General features: G+C 52.4%; 1 protein-coding gene across 4 annotated transcripts in view; it reads left to right on the forward strand.

Annotated features, from left to right (window-relative positions):
• COL24A1 (collagen type XXIV alpha 1 chain) overlaps positions 1–22750 on the forward strand; it is a 767149-nt gene that overhangs the window by 33817 nt on the left and 710582 nt on the right. For 3 of the 4 annotated variants that reach the window (XR_010186531.1, XM_063938932.1, XM_063938934.1), the window contains exon 2: positions 19259–19323. Coding sequence is in view for 3 of the 4 variants with exons in the window: in XM_063938932.1 (XP_063795002.1) it covers positions 19259–19323 (65 nt within the window). In the remaining variant the exon portion in view is untranslated. Of the gene's footprint in view, positions 1–18999; positions 19119–19258; positions 19324–22750 lie in introns of those variants that run through there. The other variant, XM_063938933.1, reaches the window with a different exon arrangement.

A 22750-nucleotide genomic window follows, 5' to 3' on the forward strand; every position in this document is an offset into this window, starting at 1 on the left:
CTAGTCATAATTGCTTGGTCACAGAACGGGGCGATAGTCTGCAGCTGCACACCAGCAAGGTGTCCATGCGCAACAAAACTGCAGCTTCAGCTGTAGAGATTATTCAAGTCTTTTATAAGCTGATTAAAGTGAGTAATTGATCGGCGTGGCTATGAATATTCATGAGTGACAGGTACATGATCTTGGGAACTTTCTGTGACATCATAAAGCGGCCAGGTTAGAGCACATTGGCTGTGAATGATCACATGACCTTAAAGTGCCACACGTCTGCTCACCCCAGCAGCCAGTTTGTATCATAAATGAAACCTAGGGGATAGTTTTGATAACTACAGGGGCGTGACAGGTACAGCTTCATTTCCATTTTCAGAGTTTTTGGCGCATTTCCATATTGATGTTTATTATTACATTTTATTTATAAGGCGTCACAAGCGTTTCGCAGCGCCGTACAAAGGATAGTACAGGGAGACAGAACTTAGCATCACAGTAAATAAATAACAGAAATAGAATACAGGTAACACAGAGCAGCACAATTCTCATACATAATACAGCTGAGATGTAAGTAGTGAGGGAGTAATCACCGTACTACTAGGGGCTGGCGGCCATAGATAGAGATGAGCATTTACCAGCAGGAGAGAAAGCGGTAAAGATGGTCGCTGAGTAGGAGAGAGCGGTGAGTGATGTGTGTAGAGAAGAGGGCTTAGATAACAAGAGGACAGAGGGCCCTGCTCTGAGGAGATAACAATCTAGTGGTAAGGGGCGACAGACAGATGACATGAGGCGCAAGCAAGCGGGAGGAAGCCTGATGGCAGGATGTAAGCAAAGCAGAGATGTTCAAGACATGAGGCAGGGGGATGGAGGAGCGGCCTCCGGGCAGGGGGATGGAGGAGCGGCCTCCGGGCAGGGGGATGGAGGAGCGGCCTCGGGGATGGGGGAGTGGCCTCAGGGCAGGGGGATGGGGGAGCGGCCTCAGGGCAGGGGGATGGGGGAGCGGCCTCAGGGCAGGGGGATGGAGGCGCGGCCTCAGGACTAGGTTATGCATCGGGAGGGTAGACTTTGATAAATAGGTGGGTTTTCAGTGCCCTTTTGAAGCTTTGCAAGGTCGGGGAGAGTCTAATGGAGCGGGGGAGCGCGTTCCACTGAAGGGGTGCAGCACGGGCATAGTCTTGAACTCGTGCATGGGAAGCAGTGACCAGGGTGGTGGAGAGGCGACGGTCATTGGCTGACCATAGGGGGCGGGAGGGAGTATGAAGGGAGAGGAGGTTGGAGATGTAGGGAGCAGTGGAATTAGAGATGACCTTGTATGTGAGGGTGAGGAGTGTGAGGAGGAGTCTGTAGGAGAATGGGAGCCAGTGCAGGTATTGGGGAAGGGGAGTGGCAGATGTGGTGCGGCGGGAGAGGAAGATGAGCCTAGCTGCGGAGTTGAGGACAGATTGGAGGGGAGCAAGATGGGAGCAAGCGAGGCCAGTGAGGAGAACGTTGCAGTAGTCGAGTCGTGAGATGACCAGTGAGTGGATGATGAGTTTAGTTGCACTCTGGGGGAGAAATGGCCTGATGTGAGCAATGTTGCTTAGCTGGAACCGACAGGCTTGAGCAAGAGCTTGGATATGGGGTGCAAAGGAGGAGTCAAGAGTGACGCCCAGGCAGCGGAGTTGGGGAACGGGGGAGATGGTGGTGTTGTCAACAGTGATAGAGATATTGATAGGGGGTGTTGCTCTGGATGGGGGGAAGATGATGAGTTCAGTTTTGTCCATGTTGAGCTTCAGAGAGCGCTCAGATATCCAGGAGGAGATTGCAGAGAGGCAGCTGGAAACCTGAGAGAGGACAGAGGGGGACAGATCAGGAGAGGAGAGGTAGAGTTGTGTGTCATCAGCATAGAGGTGGTATTGAAGGCCAAAGGAGTTAATGAGCGCACCCAGGGAAGAGGTGTACAGGGAGAACAGAAGGGGGCCTAGGACAGAACCCTGAGGGACACCAACAGGAAGGATGGAAGGGTGTGAGGTGGTGCCGGAGGCAGACACAGAGAAGGAGCGGTTAGTGAGGTAAGAAGAAAACCAGTCAAGGACAGTGCTAGAGAGGCCAGTGTTTTGGAGTGTGCGGAGGAGGAGAGGATGATCCACGGAGTCAAAGGCAGCAGAGAGGTCCAGAAGGATGAGCAGAGAGACGTGGCCCCTGGATTTGGCCAAAAGCAGGTCATTGGTGACTTTCACCAGGGCAGTCTTAGTGGATTGTAGTGGATCAAGGATGGAGTGGTCAGAGAGGTAGATTGTGAGATGGCTGTAGACCAGTTGTTCAAGTAGTTTGGAGGCGAAAGGGAGAAGAGTGATGGGGCCATAGCTAGTGAGTGATGAAGGGTCGAGGTTGGTTTTTTGAGAATAGGTGAGACCAGAGCATGTTTGAATGGTGAGGGGAAGATGCCGGTAGAGAGCGATAGGTTAAAGAGGTGAGCAAGGTGGGAGCAGGCAGTGGGGGAGAGGGAGCGGAGAAGACGGGAGGGTAGGCGGTCCAGGGGGCAGGTGGAGGGGGCGGGGAGGATAAGATGAGGAAGTGGACTTCCTTTTCTGAAGTGAGACGGAAGGAGGACATGGTGGGATAGATGGAGAGGAGGGATGATGGGGGCAGGGGGGCAGCAGAGGGGTGAAGGGAGGAGATGTCGTGTTGAATATCCTCAATTTTGAAGATGAAGAAAGAGGCAAAGTCAGTGGCAGTGAGGAAGGATGGAAGAGGAGGAGGTGGATGAAGCAGAGTGTTGAAAGTTTCAAAGAGATGGCGTGGACTGGAGGACTGAGAAGAGATGAGTGCTTGGATAAAGGATTGCTTGGCGAGGGAAAGATCAGAGATGTACGAGGAGAGAGTAAACTTGAAATGGAGGAAGTCTGTCAGAGAGTGGGATCTCCTCCAGGAGCGTTCTGCGGAGCGTGAGCATTTTTGTAAGAAACGTGTTAGTTTGGTGTGCCAGGGTTGGGGTTCCATATGTACCAAGCCCTGAAATGCAATGCATTCTGGAGCTTGTACCCAGGGAGTAACGCCATTTTATATATCAAGCACATAAATATAAATGTATACAGACTAACATGTGGGAGGCTGGGGCTGGACATACAATGGCCACTCGCGTCAAGCTCCTGCAGGGACTGATGGGAAATTTCCCTCTGTCCTGCAGATATCGTGATTTTTAAGAATTTTCTTTATATTACGCCATCCTGAAATGGCATTATATAAAGTAAACGTTAAGGTTAACGTTTGGTTGATGCTTGCTGAATATCATAGAGAGCAATGGATTACTCCCCACTGTGCGACATTCAGCGATATTGCTGGGGAAGATAATTGTGTTAATCCTATGTTGATTAGCTGGGTTGCGTTACACAAGTTTCCGCATTTTTATCGTGAAAATAAATGTCCTGAATAGAGCCCCGAGGCTTAGTACATCTGCCGCTATATGTGTCTGAGACAAGTGCGCAGAGCAGAAGAAGGCGGGGCCGTATTCCAGGGTCATTAATAGAAACATCTCTGCCCCATAATATTAATGTGACTAAATCTAACAGACGGAAGCCAGGCAGACAGCGCCGCGTATTTTATAAACGTGTAGGAAGGGAAATGGAAGCCAGAATAGGAGTAATGTGACCGTAAGCCGGCGCCGTATAGGTCACCCGGGAGCTGAGTGCTGCAATGTCAGGGGAAGAGATTTTATACACACGCTCAGCGGCTGCAGAACACGAGCCTGTGCCGCACGGTAACACTCCCAGTGGCTGCAGAGCACGAGCCTGTGCTGCACAGTGACACTCCCAGTGGCTGCAGAGCACGAGCCTGTGCTGCACAGTGACACTTCCAGTGGCTGCAGAGCACGAGCCTGTGCCGCACAGTAACACTTCCAGTGGCTGCAGAGCACGAGCCTGTGGCGCACAGTAACACTCCCAGTGGCTGCAGAGCATGAGCCTGTACCGCACAGTAACACGCCAGTGGCTGCAGAGCACGAGCCTGTACCGCACAGTAACACACCAGTGGCTGCAGAGCACGAGCCTGTACCGCACAGTAACACTCCCAGTGGCTGCAGAGCACGAGCTTGTGCCGCACAGTAACACGCCAGTGGCTGCAGAGCACGAGCCTGTGCTGCACAGTAACACTTCCAGTGGCTGCAGAGCACGAGCCTGTACCGCACAGTAACACGCCAGTGGCTGCAGAGCACGAGCCTGTGACGCACAGTAACACTCCCAGTGGCTGCAGAGCATGAGCCTGTGCCACACAGTAACACTCCCAGTGGCTGCAGAGCACGAGCCTATTCTGCACGGTGACACTCCCAGTGGCTGCAGAGCATGAGCCTGTACCGCACAGTGACACTTCCAGTGGCTGCAGAGCACAAGCCTGTGCTGCACAGTGACACTTCCAGTGGCTGCAGAGCACGAGCCTGTGCCGCACAGTAACACTCCCAGTGGCTGCAGAGCATGAGCCTGTGCCGCACAGTAACACTCCCAGTGGCTGCAGAGCACGAGCCTATTCTGCACGGTGACACTTCCAGTGGCTGCAGAGCACGAGCCTGTGCCGCACAGTAACACTCCCAGTAGCTGCAGAGCACGAGCCTATTCTGCACGGTGACACTTCCAGTGGCTGCAGAGCACGAGCCTGTACCGCACAGTAACACTCCCAGTGGCTGCAGAGCACGAGCCTGTACCGCACAGTAACACTTCCAGTGGCTGCAGAGCACGAGCCTGTACCGCACAGTAACACTTCCAGTGGCTGCAGAGCACGAGCCTGTGCCGCACAGTAACACTTCCAGTGGCTGCAGAGCACGAGCCTGTGCCGCACAGTAACACGCCAGTGGCTGCAGAGCACGAGCCTGTACCGCACAGTAACACTTCCAGTGGCTGCAGAGCACGAGCCTGTGCTGCACAGTAACACTTCCAGTGGCTGCAGAGCACGAGCCTGTGCCGCACAGTAACACTCCCAGTGGCTGCAGAGCACGAGCCTGTACCGCACAGTAACACTCCCAGTGGCTGCAGAGCACGAGCCTGTACCGCACAGTAACACTTCCAGTGGCTGCAGAGCACGAGCCTGTGCCGCACAGTAACACGCCAGTGGCTGCAGAGCACGAGCCTGTGCTGCACAGTAACACTTCCAGTGGCTGCAGAGCACGAGCCTGTGCCGCACAGTAACACTCCCAGTGGCTGCAGAGCACGAGCCTGTGCCGCACAGTAACACTCCCAGTGGCTGCAGAGCACGAGCCTGTACCGCACAGTAACACTTCCAGTGGCTGCAGAGCACGAGCCTGTACCGCACAGTAACACTCCCAGTGGCTGCAGAGCACGAGCCTGTACCGCACAGTAACACTTCCAGTGGCTGCAGAGCACGAGCCTGTGCCGCACAGTAACACTCCCAGTGGCTGCAGAGCACGAGCCTGTACCGCACAGTAACACTCCCAGTGGCTGCAGAGCACGAGCCTGTGCCGCACAGTAACACTTCCAGTGGCTGCAGAGCACGAGCCTGTACCGCAAAGTGACACTTCCAGTGGCTGCAGAGCACGAGCCTGTGCTGCACAGTGACACTTCCAGTGGCTGCAGAGCACGAGCCTGTGCCGCACAGTAACACTCCCAGTGGCTGCAGAGCACGAGCCTGTGCCGCACAGTAACACTCCCAGTGGCTGCAGAGCACGAGCCTGTGCCGCACAGTAACACTTCCAGTGGCTGCAGAGCACGAGCCTGTGCCGCACAATAACACTTCCAGTGGCTGCAGTGCATGAGCCTGTGCCGCACAGTAACACTTCCAGTGGCTGCAGAGCACGAGCCTGTGCCACACAGTAACACTTCCAGTGGCTGCAGAGCACGAGCCTGTGCCGCACAGTAACACTCCCAGTGGCTGCAGAGCACGAGCCTGTGCCGCACAGTAACACTTCCAGTGGCTGCAGAGCACGAGCCTGTGCCGCACAGTAACACTCCCAGTGGCTGCAGAGCACGAGCCTGTGCCGCACAGTAACACTCCCAGTGGCTGCAGAGCACGAGCCTGTACCGCACAGTAACACTCCCAGTGGCTGCAGAGCACGAGCTTGTGCCACACAGTAACACTTCCAGTGGCTGCAGAGCACGAGCCTGTGCCGCACAGTAACACTCCCAGTGGCTGCAGAGCACGAGCCTGTACCGCACAGTAACACTCCCAGTGGCTGCAGAGCACGAGCCTGTGCCGCACAGTAACACTTCCAGTGGCTGCAGAGCACGAGCCTGTGCCGCACAGTAACACTTCCAGTGGCTGCAGAGCACGAGCCTGTACCGCACAGTAACACGCCAGTGGCTGCAGAGCACGAGCCTGTGCCGCACAGTAACACTCCCAGTGGCCGCAGAGCACGAGCTTGTACCGCACATTAACACTCCCAGTGGCCGCAGAGCACGAGCCTGTACCGCACAGTGACACTCCCAGTGGCCGCAGAGCACGAGCCTGTACCGCACAGTGACACTTCCAGTGGCTGCAGAGCACGAGCCTGTGCCGCACAGTAACACTCCCAGTGGCTGCAGAGCACGAGCCTGTACCGCACAGTAACACTCCCAGTGGCTGCAGAGCACGAGCCTGTGCCGCACAGTAACACTTCCAGTGGCTGCAGAGCACGAGCCTGTACCGCACAGTGACACTTCCAGTGGCTGCAGAGCACGAGCCTGTGCTGCACAGTGACACTTCCAGTGGCCGCAGAGCACGAGCCTGTGCCGCACAGTAACACTTCCAGTGCCTGCAGAGCACGAGCCTGTGCCGCACAATAACACTTCCAGTGGCTGCAGTGCATGAGCCTGTGCCGCACAGTAACACTTCCAGTGGCTGCAGAGCACGAGCCTGTGCCACACAGTAACACTTCCAGTGGCTGCAGAGCACGAGCCTGTGCCGCACAGTAACACTCCCAGTGGCTGCAGAGCACGAGCCTGTGCCGCACAGTAACACTTCCAGTGGCTGCAGAGCACAAGCCTGTACCGCACAGTAACACTCCCAGTGGCTGCAGAGCACGAGCTTGTGCCACACAGTAACACTTCCAGTGGCTGCAGAGCACGAGCCTGTGCCGCACAGTAACACTTCCAGTGGCTGCAGAGCACGAGCCTGTGCCGCACAGTAACACTTCCAGTGGCTGCAGAGCACGAGCCTGTACCGCACAGTAACACGCCAGTGGCTGCAGAGCACGAGCCTGTGCCGCACAGTAACACTCCCAGTGGCCGCAGAGCACGAGCTTGTACCGCACAGTAACACTCCCAGTGGCTGCAGAGCACGAGCCTGTACCGCACAGTAACACGCCAGTGGCTGCAGAGCACGAGCCTGTGCCGCACAGTAACACTTCCAGTGGCTGCAGAGCACGAGCCTGTGCCGCACAGTAACACTCCCAGTGGCTGCAGAGCACGAGCCTGTGCTGCACAGTAACACTTCCAGTGGCTGCAGAGCACGAGCCTGTACCGCACAGTAACACGCCAGTGGCTGCAGAGCACGAGCCTGTGACGCACAGTAACACTCCCAGTGGCTGCAGAGCATGAGCCTGTGCCGCACAGTAACACGCCAGTGGCTGCAGAGCACGAGCCTGTGCCGCACAGTAACACTTCCAGTGGCTGCAGAGCACGAGCCTGTGCTGCACAGTAACACTCCCAGTGGCTGCAGAGCACGAGCCTGTGCCGCACAGTAACACTTCCAGTGGCTGCAGAGCACGAGCCTGTACCGCACAGTAACACGCCAGTGGCTGCAGAGCACGAGCCTGTGCCGCACAGTAACACTCCCAGTGGCCGCAGAGCACGAGCTTGTACCGCACAGTAACACTCCCAGTGGCCGCAGAGCACGAGCTTGTACCGCACAGTAACACTCCCAGTGGCTGCAGAGCACGAGCTTGTACCGCACAGTAACACGCCAGTGGCTGCAGAGCACGAGCCTGTGCCGCACAGTAACACTTCCAGTGGCTGCAGAGCACGAGCCTGTGCCGCACAGTAACACTCCCAGTGGCTGCAGAGCACGAGCCTGTGCCGCACAGTAACACTCCCAGTGGCTGCAGAGCACGAGCCTGTGCCGCACAGTGACACTCCCAGTGGCTGCAGAGCACGAGCCTGTGCCGCACAGTAACACTCCCAGTGGCTGCAGAGCACGAGCCTGTGCCGCACAGTGACACTCCCAGTGGCTGCAGAGCACGAGCCTGTGCCGCACAGATGCAGTGAGATCTGTCTCTGTTAGATGTCTATTGAGGTTACAGTGAGCGGAATCACTTGCAGCACCTCTGCACATCACTCCGCACACACTGCATCAGGTGCAGAACAGACGCCTGGTCCCACCAGCGCTGTGTATTCCAGCAGCTGCTAGTGCTTTATATGTACGTAGTTTTCCTGTGACGAGAGGAATGTCAGGTATTTGAAGTGAGATTGACCAAACAGCCTGAGGTATTATGGTGGGTCTGCAAGTTCATTCATCTTCTTTGCCATATGCAGATGTGTCCTTATACACAGCCCTGTCCGTTGGGTGTGGGGCGACGGGCTCCGTTTGGATAAATGGAGGTGTGTCGCCGCTGTTTAGGGGTTGGTAAGAGGCCAGGGATCTCCGTTGTAGGACCTCTGCGACAGGTGGCTCGCGCGGCACTATAGGTATTGCAAGCCACCCGATGGTGGGTGCTTTGTTTCGATGCTACGTCCTAGAACGCAGGTCGGATCATTACTGCTTCAGGAGGCGTCTGCGTGTAATAGACGCCTCCTGCTGCGTCACCACATACGTGTAACAGACGTCTCCTGCTGCGTCACCATACGTGTAATAGACGTCTCCTGCTGCGTCACCGTACGTGTAATGGACGCCTCCTGCTGCGTCACCATACGTGTAATAGACGTCTCCTGCTGCGTCACCATACGTGTAACAGACGCCTCCTGCTGCGTCACCATACGTGTAACAGGCGTCACCATACATGTAATAGACACCTCCTGCTGCGTCACCATACGTGTAACAGACGCCTCCTGCTGCATCACCATACGTGTAATAGATGCCCCCTGCTGCGTCACCATACGTGTAACAGACGCCTCCTGCTGCGTCACCATACGTGTAACAGACGCCTCCTGCTGTGTCACCATACGTGTAACAGACGCCTCCTGCTGCGTCACCATACGTGTAACAGACGCCTCCTGCTGCGTCACCATACGTGTAATAGACGCCTCCTGCTGCGTCACCACATACGTGTAACAGACGTCTCCTGCTGCGTCACCATACGTGTAATAGACGTCTCCTGCTGCGTCACCATACGTGTAACAGACGCCTCCTGCTGCGTCACCATACGTGTAACAGGCGTCACCATACATGTAATAGACACCTCCTGCTGCGTCACCATACGTGTAACAGACGCCTCCTGCTGCATCACCATACGTGTAATAGACGCCCCCTGCTGCGTCACCATACGTGTAACAGACGCCTCCTGCTGCGTCACCATACGTGTAACAGACGCCTCCTGCTGCGTCACCATACGTGTAACAGACGCCTCCTGCTGCGTCACCATACGTGTAACAGACGCCTCCTGCTGCGTCACCATACGTGTAACAGACGCCTCCTGCTGCGTCACCATACGTGTAACAGACGCCTCCTGCTGCGCCACCATACGTGTAACAGGCATCACCATACATGTAATGGAGACCTCCTGCTGCGTCACCATACGTGTAACAGATGCCTCCTGCTGCGTCATCATACGTGTAATAGACGCCTCCTGCTGCGTCACCATACGTGTAACAGACGCCTCCTGCTGCATCACCATACGTGTAATAGACGCCTCCTGCTGCGTCACCATACGTGTAACAGACGCCTCCTGCTGCGTCACCATATGTGTAACAGGCGTCACCATACATGTAATAGACACCTCCTGCTGCGTCACCATACGTGTAACAGACGCCTCCTGCTGCGTCACCATACGTGTAATAGACGCCCCCTGCTGCGTCACCATACGTGTAACAGACGCCTCCTGCTGCGTCACCATACGTGTAACAGACGCCTCCTGATGCGTCACCATACGTGTAACAGACGCCTCCTGCTGCTTCACCATACGTGTAACAGACGCCTCCTGCTGCTTCACCATACGTGTAACAGACGCCTCCTGCTGCGTCACCATACGTGTAAGAGACGCCTCCTGCTGCGCCACCATACGTGTAACAGGCATCACCATACATGTAATGGACACCTCCTGCTGCGTCACCATACGTGTAACAGACGCCTCCTACTGCGTCACCATACGTGTAATAGACGCCTCCTGCTGCGTCACCATACGTGTAACAGACGCCTCCTGCTGCGTCACCATACGTGTAATAGACGCCTCCTGCTGCGTCACCATACGTGTAACAGACGCCTCCTGCTGCGTCACCATATGTGTAATAGACGCCTCCTGCTGCGTCACCATACGTGTAACAGACGCCTCCTGCTGCGTCACCATACGTGTAACAGACGCCTCCTGCTGCGTCACCATACGTGTAATAGACGCCTCCTGCTGCGTCACCATACGTGTAACAGACGCCTCCTGCTGCGTCACCATACGTGTAATAGACGCCTCTTGCTGCGTCACCATACGTGTAATAGACGTCTCCTAATGCGTCACCATACGTGTAATAGACGCCTCCTGCTGCGTCACCATACGTGTAATAGACGCCTCCTGCTGCGTCACCATACGTGTAACAGACGCCTCCTGCTGCGTCACCATACGTGTAACAGACGCCTCCTGCTGCGTCACCATACGTGTAATAGACGTCTCCTGCTGCGTCACCATACGTGTAATAGACGTCTCCTGCTGCGTCACCATACGTGTAATAGACGCCTCCTGCTGCGCCACCATACGTGTAATAGACGTCTCCTGCTGCGTCACCATACGTGTAATAGATGTCTCCTGCTGCGTCACCATACGTGTAATAGACGCCTCCTGCTGCGTCACCATACGTGTAATAGACGTCTCCTACTGCGTCACCATACGTGTAATAGACGTCTCCTACTGCGTCACCATACGTGTAATAGACGTCTCCTGCTGCGTCACCATACGTGTAATAGACGTCTCCTGCTGCGTCACCATACGTGTAATAGACGTCTCCTACTGCGTCACCATACGTGTAATAGACGTCTCCTGCTGCGTCACCATACGTGTAATAGACGTCTCCTCCTGCGTCACCATACGTGTAATAGACGTCTCCTACTGCGTCACCATACGTGTAATAGACGTCTCCTGCTGCGTCACCATACGTGTAATAGACGTCTCCTGCTGCGTCACCATACGTGTAATAGACGTCTCCTACTGCGTCACCATACGTGTAATAGACGTCTCCTACTGCGTCACCATACGTGTAATAGACGTCTCCTGCTGCGTCACCATACGTGTAATAGACGTCTCCTGCTGCGTCACCATACAGCGATATCACTGCTGCTTCCAAGGAAGTGACAGCAACTCCAACCACATGTGAGTGACCGCCTGTGTGCCGCTACCGTGCGAATAAGACGTTAAAGTTAAGAAAAAGTAAAAAAGTCTGGGGATCACTGTGGTGCAGAGCGTCTCACCTGCGTCTCACGCCGCGTAGTGCAGAAAGTGCACAGCTGTAACAAGTCTACACGCCAAAACGCAGAGCTGACACTGATTCCTATATAGTGATATAGTATATATAGTGATCTCTCTCCCGTTGCACTCCGTATCTCTGAGTGTGGACAAAGTTCCGTGTTCTATATCCTTGATGTTGTGATGCGTTCCCGCGTTTCCATTGTGCTGCCCTCCTGGCTGACGCCATCAGACGTAATGCCGGTGTTATTAATAGGGCTCAGATATACCATATAGAGTGTAGGTGGCAGCAGTCACGTCTTGTCTTTGTGTAATGGCGTTTGCGGTAGGGCGGTGTTTGCGGTGGGGCAGTAACCCTTCTGATCACTGCCGGTAACATTAAAGGTGGCGCAAAACTAGGTTCTTCTCCAAAAAGTGTCCGCGGAATGTTCCATTCACTACAGCAATGAGGAAATATAGGATAATGACTGACCCAGCCAAGCAGGCAAAATCACCTGTGCATGATTAAAGAAATCCTGAAAACATGAGCTGCTGGGGTGGGGATAGGGTGTGAGGACCGTGGTATGGCAAAAGTCATAATGTCAACACAGTCATAGTGTCGGCATTGACCATGGTGGCCCACGTACCTTCTCTTGGCGGCTGCAGCAACTCCAGCATCTTCACACCCAGAGCCGGCTTTATGCAGAGGCAAACTAGGCAGATGCCTAGGGCATTTGGTATGCTTATGGGCACCAGCAGCTTCTGCTGATTAAAATGATATGCGGCATGCCTATATTCTGTGTGTGACTGCGGCTGTATCTGCATACGAAATGCTGCGTTGCAGTGTATTCCTGGAAATCACTGTAATGTAGCATTTCATATGCAGATACAGCCGCAGTCGCACACAGTATATTGGCATGCTGCATATCATTTTTATCAGCAGAAGCTGCTTGTGTATCCTAGCCACATAGTAATGCAAATAAGATGCATTTTCATAAACAAAAGGCGCCCAACATTAGCAGAGCTGCCAGCTGACTCATGCCAGGCATCTCCTGCAGAGCTAGCGGCGGTGCTAGGGGGCACCAGCCAAAATCTTGCCTAGGGCATCATATTGGTTAGGGCTGGCTCTGTTCAGACCTCTGGCGTTCCGGTATTCTTACCCTACTCCTAAGCTCCCATCCGCAGCCTAACCCTAATGACGACATTGGTGTAGACATGACTGATGACCTTGTACATATAAACCTGCAAAGTGGAAACTAGAAGAATAAAGCAGAGGGTGTGTATAAATGTGTGTGTGTGTGTCAGTGCAGGAGGGTGTGTATAAATGTGTGTGTGTCAGTGCAGGAGGGTGTGTATAAATGTGTGTGTGTCAGTGCTGCAGGGTGTGTATAAATGTGTGTGTGTCAGTGCTGCAGGGTGTGTACAAAGGTGTGTGTGTGTGTGTGTGTGTGTGTGTCAGTGCAGGAGGGTGTGTATAAATGTGTGTGTGTCAGTGCAGGAGGGTGTGTATAAATGTGTGTGTGTCAGTGCTGCAGGGTGTGTATAAATGTGTGTGTGTCAGTGCTGCAGGGTGTGTGTGTGTGTGTGTGTGTGTGTGTGTGTGTGTGTGTGTCTCAGTGCAGGAGGGTGTGTATAAATGTGTGTGTGTCAGTGCTGCAGGGTGTGTATAAATTTGTGTGTGTCAGTGCTGCAGGGTGTGTATAAAGGTGTGCGTGTGTGTCAGTGCAGGAGGGTGTGTATAAATGTGTGTGTGTCAGTGCTGCAGGGTGTGTATAAATGTGTGTGTGTCAGTGCTGCAGTGTGTGTATAAAGGTGTGCGTGTGTGTCACTGCAGGAGGGTGTGTATAAATGTGTGTGTGTCAGTGCAGGAGGGTGTGTATAAATGTGTGCGTGTGTGTCAGTGCAGGAGGGTGTGTATAAATGTGTGTGTGTCAGTGCTGCAGGGTGTGTATAAATATGTGCGTGTGTGTCAGTGCAGGAGGGTGTGTATAAATGTGTGTGTGTCAGTGCTGCAGGGTGTGTATAAATGTGTGTGTGTGTCAGTGCTGCAGGGTGTGTATAAAGGTGTGCGTGTGTGTCAGTGCAGGAGGGTGTGTATAAATGTGTGTGTGTCAGTGCAGGAGGGTGTGTATAAATGTGTGTGTGTCAGTGCTGCAGGGTGTGTATAAATGTGTGTGTGTCAGTGCTGCAGGGTGTGTATAAAGGTGTGCGTGTGTGTCAGTGCAGGAGGGTGTGTATAAATGTGTGTGTGTCAGTGCTGCAGGGTGTGCATAAATGTGTGTGTGTCAGTGCTGCAGGGTGTGTATAAATGTGTGTGCGTGTGTGTCAGTGCAGGAGGGTGTGTATAAATGTGTGTGCGTGTGTGTGAGTGCAGGAGGGTGTGTATAAATGTGTGTGCGTGTGTGTCAGTGCAGGAGGGTGTGTATAAATGTGTGTGCGTGTGTGTGAGTGCAGGAGGGTGTGTATAAATGTGTGTGCGTGTGTGTCAGTGCAGGAGGGTGTGTATAAATGTGTGTGCATGTGTGTCAGTGCAGGAGGGTGTGTATAAATGTGTGTGCGTGTGTGTCAGTGCAGGAGGGTGTGTATAAATGTGTGTGTGTCAGTGCTGCAGGGTGTGTATAAATGTGTGTGTGTCAGTGCAGTAGGGTGTGTATAAATGTGTGTCCGTGTGTGTCAGTGCTGCAGGGTGTGTATAAATGTGTGTGTGTGTCAGTGCAGGAGGGTGTGTATAAATGTGTGTGCATTTGTGTCAGTGCTGCAGGGTTTGTATAAATGTGTGCGTGTGTCAGTGCAGGAGGGTGTGTATAAATGTGTGTGCGTGTGTGTCAGTGCTGCAGGATGTGTATAAATGTGTGCGTGTGTCAGTGCAGGAGGGTGTGTATAAATGTGTGTGTGTCAGTGCAGGAGGGTGTGTATAAATGTGTGTGCGTGTGTCAGTGCAGGAGGGTGTGTATAAATGTGTGTGCGTGTGTGTCAGTGCAGGAGTGTGTGTATAAATGTATGTGCGTGTGTCAGTGCAGGAGGGTGTGTATAAATGTGTGTGCGTGTGTGTCAGTGCTGCAGGGTGTGTATAAATGTGTGCGTGTGTCAGTGCAGGAGGGTGTGTATAAATGTGTGTGCGTGTGTGTCGGTGCAGGAGGGTGTGTATAAATGTGTGTGCGTGTGTCGGTGCAGGAGCGTGTGTATAAATGTGTGTGCGTGTGTCGGTGCAGGAGGGTGTGTATAAATGTGTGTGCGTGTGTCAGTGCAGGAGGGTGTGTATGAATGTTTGTGCGTGTGTATCAGTGCTGCAGGGTGTGTATAAATGTGTGTGTGTGTGTCAGTGCAGGAGGGTGTATATAAATGTGTGCGTGTCAGTGCAGGAGGGTGTGTATAAATGTGTGTGCGTGTGTCAGTGCAGGAGGGTGTGTATAAATGTTTGTGCGTGTGTGTCAGTGCTGCAGGGTGTGTATAAATGTGTGTGTGTGTCAGTGCAGGAGGGTGTGTATAAATGTGTGCGTGTCAGTGCAGGAGGGTGTGTATAAATGTGTGTGCGTGTGTCAGTGCAGGAGGGTGTGTATAAATGTTTGTGCGTGTGTGTCAGTGCTGCAGGGTGTGTATAAATGTGTGTGTGTGTGTCAGTGCAGGAGGGTGTGTATAAATGTGTGTGTCAGTGCAGGAGGGTGTGTATAAATGTGTGTGTGTCAGTGCTGCAGGGTGTGTATAAATGTGTGCGTGTCAGTGCAGGAGGGTGTGTATAAATGTGTGTTTGTGTGTGTGTCAGTGCAGGAGGGTGTGTATAAATGTGTGCGTGTGTGTCAGTGCAGGAGTGTGTGTATAAATGTGTGTGCGTGTGTCAGTGCAGGAGGGTGTGTATAAATGTGTGTCAGTGCAGGAGGGTGTGTATAAATGTGTGCGTGCGTCAGTGCAGGAGGGTGTGTATAAATGTGTGTGTGTCAGTGCAGGAGGGTGTGTATAAATGTGTGTGTGTCAGTGCAGGAGGGTGTGTATAAATGTGTGCGTGTGTGTCAGTGCAGGAGTGTGTGTATAAATGTGTGTGCGTGTGTCAGTGCAGGAGGGTGTTTATAAATGTGTGTGTGTGTCAGTGCAGGAGGGTGTGTATAAATGTGTGTGTGTCAGTGCAGGAGGGTGTGTATAAATGTGTGTGTCAGTGCAGGAGGGTGTGTATAAATGTGTGCGTGTGTGTCAGTGCAGGAGTGTGTGTATAAATGTGTGTGTGTGTGTGTGTCAGTGCAGGAGGGTGTGTATAAATGTGTGTGTGTGTCAGTGCAGGAGGGTGTGTATAAATGTGTGTGTCAGTGCAGGAGGGTGTGTATAAATGTGTGCGTGTGTGTCAGTGCAGGAGTGTGTGTATAAATGTGTGTGCGTGTGTCAGTGCAGGAGGGTGTGTATAAATGTGTGTATGTGTGTGTGTGTGTCAGTGCAGGAGGGTGCGTATAAATGTGTATGTGTGTCAGTGCAGGAGGGTGTGTATAAATGTGTGTGTGTCAGTGCAGGAGGGTGTGTATAAATGTGTGTGCGTGTGTGTCAGTGCAGGAGTGTGTGTATAAATGTGTGTGCGTGTGTCAGTGCAGAAGGGTGTGTATAAATGTGTGCGTGTGTCGGTGGAGGAGGGTGTGTATAAATGTGTGTGTGTCAGTGCAGGAGGGTGTGTATAAATGTGTGCGTGTGTGTCAGTACTGGAGTGTGTGTATAAATCAGTGTGTGTGTGTCAGTGCAGGAGGTGTGTATAAATGTGTGTGTGTGTGTGTGTGTGTGTGTGTGTCAGTGCAGGAGGGTGTGTATAAATGTGTGCGTGTGTCAGTGCAGGAGGGTGTGTATAAATGTGTGTGTGTCAGTGCAGGAGGGTGTGTATAAATGTGTGTGTGTCAGTGCAGGAGGGTGTGTATAAATGTGTGTGTGTTAGTGCAGGAGGGTGTGTATAAATGTGTGCGTGTGTGTCAGTGCAGGAGTGTGTGTATAAATGTGTGCGTGTGTCAGTGCAGGAGGGTGTTTATAAATGTGTGTGTGTGTCAGTGCAGGAGGGTGTGTATAAATGTGTGTGTGTCAGTGCAGGAGGGTGTGTATAAATGTGTGTGTCAGTGCAGGAGGGTGTGTATAAATGTGTGCGTGTGTGTCAGTGCAGGAGTGTGTGTATAAATGTGTGTGTGTGTGTCAGTGCAGGAGGGTGTGTATAAATGTGTGTGTGTGTCAGTGCAGGAGGGTGTGTATAAATGTGTGTGTCAGTGCAGGAGGGTGTGTATAAATGTGTGCGTGTGTGTCAGTGCAGGAGTGTGTGTATAAATGTGTGTGCGTGTGTCAGTGCAGGAGGGTGTGTATAAATGTGTGTATGTGTGTGTGTGTGTCAGTGCAGGAGGGTGCGTATAAATGTGTATGTGTGTCAGTGCAGGAGGGTGTGTATAAATGTGTGTGTGTCAGTGCAGGAGGGTGTGTATAAATGTGTGTGCGTGTGTGTCAGTGCAGGAGTGTGTGTATAAATGTGTGTGCGTGTGTCAGTGCAGAAGGGTGTGTATAAATGTGTGCGTGTGTCGGTGGAGGAGGGTGTGTATAAATGTGTGTGTGTCAGTGCAGGAGGGTGTGTATAAATGTGTGCGTGTGTGTCAGTACTGGAGTGTGTGTATAAATCAGTGTGTGTGTGTCAGTGCAGGAGGTGTGTATAAATGTGTGTGTGTGTGTGTGTGTGTCTCAGTGCAGGAGGGTGTGTATAAATGTGTGCGTGTGTCAGTGCAGGAGGGTGTGTATAAATGTGTGTGTGTCAGTGCAGGAGGGTGTGTATAAATGTGTGTGTGTCAGTGCAGGAGGGTGTGTATAAATGTGTGTGTGTTAGTGCAGGAGGGTGTGTATAAATGTGTGCGTGTGTGTCAGTGCAGGAGTGTGTGTATAAATGTGTGTGCGTGTGTCAGTGCAGGAGGGTGTGTATAAATGTGTGTGCGTGTGTCAGTGCAGGAGGGTGTGTATAAATGTGTGCGTGTGTCGGTGGAGGAGGGTGTGTATAAATGTGTGTGTGTGTCGGTGGAGGAGGGTGTGTATAAATGTGTGCGTGTGTCGGTGGAGGAGGGTGTGTATAAATGTGTGTGTGTGTCGGTGGAGGAGGGTGTGTATAAATGTGTGCGTGTGTCGGTGGAGGAGGGTGTGTATAAATGTGTGTGTGTGTCGGTGGAGGAGGGTGTGTATAAATGTGTGTGTGTGTCGGTGGAGGAGGGTGTGTATAAATGTGTGTGTGTGTCGGTGCAGGAGGGTGTGTATAAATGTGTGCGTGTGTCGGTGGAGGAGGGTGTGTATAAATGTGTGTGTGTGTCGGTGGAGGAGGGTGTGTATAAATGTGTGTGTGTGTCGGTGCAGGAGGGTGTGTATAAATGTGTGTGTGTGTCGGTGGAGGAGGGTGTGTATAAATGTGTGTGTGTGTCGGTGCAGGAGGGTGTGTATAAATGTGTGCGTGTGTCGGTGGAGGAGGGTGTGTATAAATGTGTGTGTGTGTCGGTGGAGGAGGGTGTGTATAAATGTGTGTGTGTGTCGGTGCAGGAGGGTGTGTATAAATGTGTGCGTGTGTCGGTGGAGAAGGCTGCTCCTGTATACACCAGAAGCGTTCAGTAACCCGACAGTAAGTACTGGGTTTAGGGCTAGAGAATATGGGGAGGGTTAGGGTTAGGCTGTGGGGTGGTGTGGTAAGGGTTCGGCGGGGGGCTGGTTTGTGTTAGGCTGTGGGGGTGGTGTGGTAAGGGTTCGGCGGGGGGGCTGGTTTGGGTTAGGCTGTGGGGGTGGGGTGGTAAGGGTTCGGCGGGGGGCTGGTTTGGGTTAGGCTGTGGGGGTGGTGTGGTAAGGGTTCGGCGGGGGGCTGGTTTGTGTTAGGCTGTGAGAGGGGTAGTGGTTAGGCTTAGGCTGCGGGGGGCTGGTTTGGGTTAGGCTGTGGGGGAGGTTAGGGCTAGGCTGCAGGGGGTATAAGGAGGTTTGGGTTAGGCTGTGGGGGTGGGGTGGTAAGGGTTCGGCGGGGGGCTGGTTTGGGTTAGGCTGTGGGGGTGGTGTGGTAAGGGTTCGGCGGGGGGCTGGTTTGTGTTAGGCTGTGAGAGGGGTAGTGGTTAGGCTTAGGCTGCGGGGGGCTGGTTTGGGTTAGGCTGTGGGGGAGGTTAGGGCTAGGCTGCAGGGGGTATAAGGAGGTTAGGGTTAGGCTGTGTGGGGTGGGGTGGTAAGGGTTCGGCAGGTGGCTGGTTTGGATTAGGCTATGGGGGTGGGGTGGTAAGGGTTCGGTGAGGGGCTGTTTTGGGTTAGGTTGTGAGAGGGGTAGTGGTTAGGCTTAGGCTGCGGGGGGAAGGTTAGGGTTAGGCTGCGGGGGGAAGGTTAGGCAGCGGGGGATGGTGCAATTTAGGCTTACGCTGGGAGGGGGCTGGTTAAGGCGTTGGGGGAGAGTTAGGGTTAGGTTGCGGGGGATGGGGCAGTTAGGGTTAGGTTGCGGGGGATGGGGCAGTTAGGGTTAGGCTGCGGTTGATGGGGCAGTTAGGGTTAGGTTGCGGGGGGGGGGGGGGGGGGTTCTGGCTGTTGGAGGAGTGGGTTAGTTAATACTTACCGGGATCTGTCGGATTCCCCTGTCTGCATCCTGGGTGTTGGGATTGTGACGCCGGCATTTTGTACCCAACCCGCACAAATAATGGGACATGTATAATAATTTATGATTTTGCTATTTTATTTTGTAATTACATCTTTTTGTTTCATTATTCCTGTTCCAGCATTTTATTATTCTACTTGTATGACCTGTAACCGCACGTGTTAATGTTCATTTCCGTTTCTACCTTTCAGGATAAAGCTCCTCATTGTAATCGCAGTATGCGCAGCTGTCGGTGTCGCAGAGAGACGAGCACAAGGTGAGACGCAGACCAGTGACACCCTTCTCTGTAACACTGGGGCGTAGTGGTGACATTTGGGGTCATGACCCTCAGCCTGCGGCATTGTATATGGGTTGCATTTTGTCTGGTTGTGACCGTGCTGCCTGTGGGTGCTGTGGGGAGAAACAGACCCTTGTATTTGGGGCTCTTGCGTCCACAGGTAAAGTGTAGCCAAAGCTTGTACTGTGTCGTCCCTCTTACAGAACATTGATTAGCACATAGGTCTCCTGCGTCTTTGTGCACGTGTCACTACGGCCCTTTAGTACAGCCGCGCTGTATATTACAGAGCCTCACTGTTTCTGAGCACCGCTGGCAACGCCACAACTGACGCAATGCGGAAAGCAGTCTCTGTGTGCACACTTCCACTCGCTTCAGCTGGAGACACCCTGTGGGGGTAATTCAGACCTGATCGCAGCAGCAAATTTGTTAGCAGTTGGGCAAAACCACGTGCACTGCAGGGGGAAAAATGTAACATGTGCAGAGAGAGTTAGATTTGGGTGGGTTATTTTGTTTCTGTGCAGGGTAAATACTGGCTGCTTTATTTTTACACTGCAATTTAGATTTCAGTTTGACCACACCCCATCCAAATCTAACTCTCTCTGCACATGTTACATCTGCCCCCCCCCCCCCCTGCAGTGCACATGGAGGGTCATTCCGACCCGATCGCTCGCTGCAGTTTGTCGCAGTGCAGCGATCGGGTTGGAAGTGCGCCGGCGCATGGCAGTCGTCGTTGCCTAGCAATCGCCTCTGAGATAGAGGCGGTTGCTGGGTGGGAAGGGGCTGAATGGCGGCATTAAGCCGCCATTTATGGAGCGCGGTCCGGCCAACGCAGGGGTGGCCGGACTGTTAGGGGGGTGCGGGCCGCGGCGAACAACTCCAGGCCGGGAGTTACTCCACAAATACAAAAGCCGCTGTGCAATGCTTTTGTACTTGTGCGGGGGAGGGGGGGAAGGGGGGGGGGAGGGGGTGATGGGGGGGGGAGGGGGGGGGGGCACTGACATGCCCTGTGCTGGGCGCTCCCCCGCATGTCAGGGAAGATGATCGTAGCTCGTAGCTACGATCAACTCGGAAATGAGCCCCATGGTTTTGCCCAACTGCTAACAAATTTGCTGCTGCGATCAGGTCTGAATTACCCCCTGTGTACAGACAGTGACTTATTACTGTAGACGCAGCTGGTTGAATGGCCCCCACAGCGCTCCTACACCTGCGGTTACAGCCATGCAGCGTGCTTTCAGCGCATAGTGATCTAGAAGTGTCTGTGAGCGGGGTAAGTGGGGCGTGTGGCGCTGTGGGCCTCATCTCCCTGTCAGGGCGCTGCGTTTCCAGTTACTGTAGACAGCTCTGTGATAGATGGTCTCTTCTCTGTCACGGAGGGCTGCAGCTATTTCATTTCCTGGAGGTGTGGACTGAGGGGACAGGGATAAGATCTATGGTGGGATATTTAACCCTTCTGCTGCTGCGTAGGTTGGACTGAATGTGACCTGATGTAATAGGAACAAGAGCGGAGTTATTTGGAGACAAGCTGCAGCATTCTCCGCTGACTTCCACTGACACTTATGTCCCGTTTATTTCACTCATTGACTGACTCCTGTATTAGTCTCCCTGGCTGTTTGCTGCATTTGTTGTGCACGTTTTCAGCATACACGAGTATTGTCTAGTGTGTATCTTAGTGGTAGGAGTAGCGGGTGTGTGTCTGCAATATGGCATCTGGCAGAGGCGTGCGGTCACTAGAGTGCCATTGGGCCTGGTTCTCATATTCACGCAAACGGCTGACGGTCTTTCATCTGCGCATGCATCTGAGTCGCACTGTGTATGCGTCCTGATTTTGGACGCACAGCAGCCGAGACCTCAATCAGTGTTATTAAGCACAATAATAAATGATAACAAATAAACACCTTGCCGCCTGTCACTAACTAAACATAAGTCACTCCTGAATAACACTACAAACCATAAGTGACATATCACCCAGTATAGCTCACTCGTGTCCAGGAGGAGGTTCTCTCTCACAGACACTGTGCAGTCCCCTTTTCCCCAGGCAGTGTGAGAGATAGAATGATCAGGCTAGGCAGCCTTTGATATCCTCATGCAGGTGCAGTTACTAACTATTGTGCTCTGCGGCTACAGGCTCTAAGACCTGAACTGGACCTTAATGGATGGAGCCCGCCCTCACTCTCCAGCCAAACCCCTGGACCCCTTAACCGGCTTTTAGCAAAAGCCAAAAGGCTCTCAGCAGAACCCACACAATATATTCCTGTTTTTTTTTTAAAGTACATAGGTTAGAAACCTGGGGCAAATATACCTGCCTTTCAAACACTGTGCCAGTGTTCTTGTCTCATCCCGTTTTACTCCTCTGGTGTCCTATTTCTGGCCCCTCAGACAGAAATATTTCCACCCCCGGCCTGTGAGAAGGGATGGCGGCTGTGCTCGGAATCTATGAGGTGAACTTCCCATAACCGTTAAAGAGGACTTTACTGATGAGGAAAAGGAGGATGTCGTGTTTTATAAACTATTCCTCTACTACTGCGTTATAATGTCCTGTAAATCCAGTAACTATATGTAAGTGTATTGCAGTCAGTGATGTATAGTCCTACACATAGTGTCATTCCACAGCGTGCCACATGCAGGAACCGGTTCCTTTCCCATTCATGTGCAATGCTCACTGAAGACGCGGTGTACAACAATTGTTCAATCCAATCTTCACCGTTTATCTCTGATACATGTCCAGATGTAAGAAGAGTCTCCAAGTGCCATTGTGTAACCAATACCATTGTGTTACCATTGTCTAACCAATACCATTGTGTTACTAATACCATTGTGTTACCATTGTGTAACCAATACCATTGTGTTACCAATACCATTGTGTTACCATTGTGTTACCAATACCATTGTGTTACTAATACCATTGTGTTACCAATACCAGTGTGTTACCAATACCATTGTCTTACCATTGTGTTACCAATACCATTGTGTTACTAATACCATTGTGTTACTAATACCATTGTCTTACCATTGTGTTACCAATACCATTGTGTTACCAATACCATTGTGTTACTAATACCATTGTGTTACCAATACCATTGTGTTACTAATACCATTGTGTTACCAATACCATTGTGTTACCAATACCATTGTGTTACTAATACCATTGTGTTACCAATACCATTGTGTTACTAATACCATTGTGTTACCAATACCATTGTCTTACCATTGTGTTACCAATACCATTGTGTTACTAATACCATTGTGTTACCATTGTGTAACCAATACCATTGTGTTACCATTGTCTAACCAATACCATTGTGTTACTAATACCATTGTGTTACCAATACCATTGTCTTACCATTGTGTTACTAATACCATTGTGTTACCAATACCAGTGTGTTACCAATACCATTGTGTTACCATT

The sequence above is a fragment of the Pseudophryne corroboree genome, chromosome 9, assembly GCF_028390025.1.
Source record: "Pseudophryne corroboree isolate aPseCor3 chromosome 9, aPseCor3.hap2, whole genome shotgun sequence".
NCBI classification, from domain to species: domain Eukaryota; kingdom Metazoa; phylum Chordata; class Amphibia; order Anura; family Myobatrachidae; genus Pseudophryne; species Pseudophryne corroboree.